A 378-nucleotide genomic window follows, 5' to 3' on the forward strand; every position below is an offset into this window, starting at 1 on the left:
ATTTTTTCATCCATACGTCCTCTTACATTCCACGTCGCAATCCTGCATTCATGCGCTATCCTCTTCTTTGCGCCTCCACGGGAAAAGCGGCCAGCTGGGTGGCGAACCTCAACGTGGCCATTTATGGGCATTTTCCCGCATTCCACAACTTACTAACTATTATATACTACATACTAATTGAGTCACAGCACACACACAAACACCACTGGGTAATACCCTGTCACTTAAACCGAAAACGAAACACTTCCAGGAAACACAGAGCACTGTAATGACGGGTAAAACCCGTACCCGTATGGTTTTTGAAAGAGAAGAATGCAGATCTGAATGTGAAATATTGGTAAACGGAGAGATTCTGGAACAGGTAGATGATTTCGTGTA

The 378-nt window shown here is 44.2% G+C and overlaps 1 protein-coding gene across 1 annotated transcript in view; it reads right to left on the bottom strand.

Moving 5' to 3' along the window:
* The window catches only part of LOC148314063 (uncharacterized), a 609-nt gene extending 478 nt beyond the window's left edge, over nt 1-131 (bottom strand). Inside the window, exon 1 of the mRNA XM_088271807.1 lies at nt 1-131. This exon is cut by the window's left edge and continues 478 nt beyond it. Within this exon, the coding sequence (XP_088127933.1) occupies nt 1-131 (131 nt within the window).
* Nucleotides 132-378: the final 247 nt, after the last annotated feature.

Source organism: Brachycentrus maculatus, unplaced genomic scaffold (assembly GCF_059751285.1).
Source record: "Brachycentrus maculatus isolate JH-2025_06_01 unplaced genomic scaffold, ASM5975128v1 h1tg000001l, whole genome shotgun sequence".
Taxonomy (NCBI): Eukaryota; Metazoa; Arthropoda; class Insecta; order Trichoptera; family Brachycentridae; genus Brachycentrus; species Brachycentrus maculatus.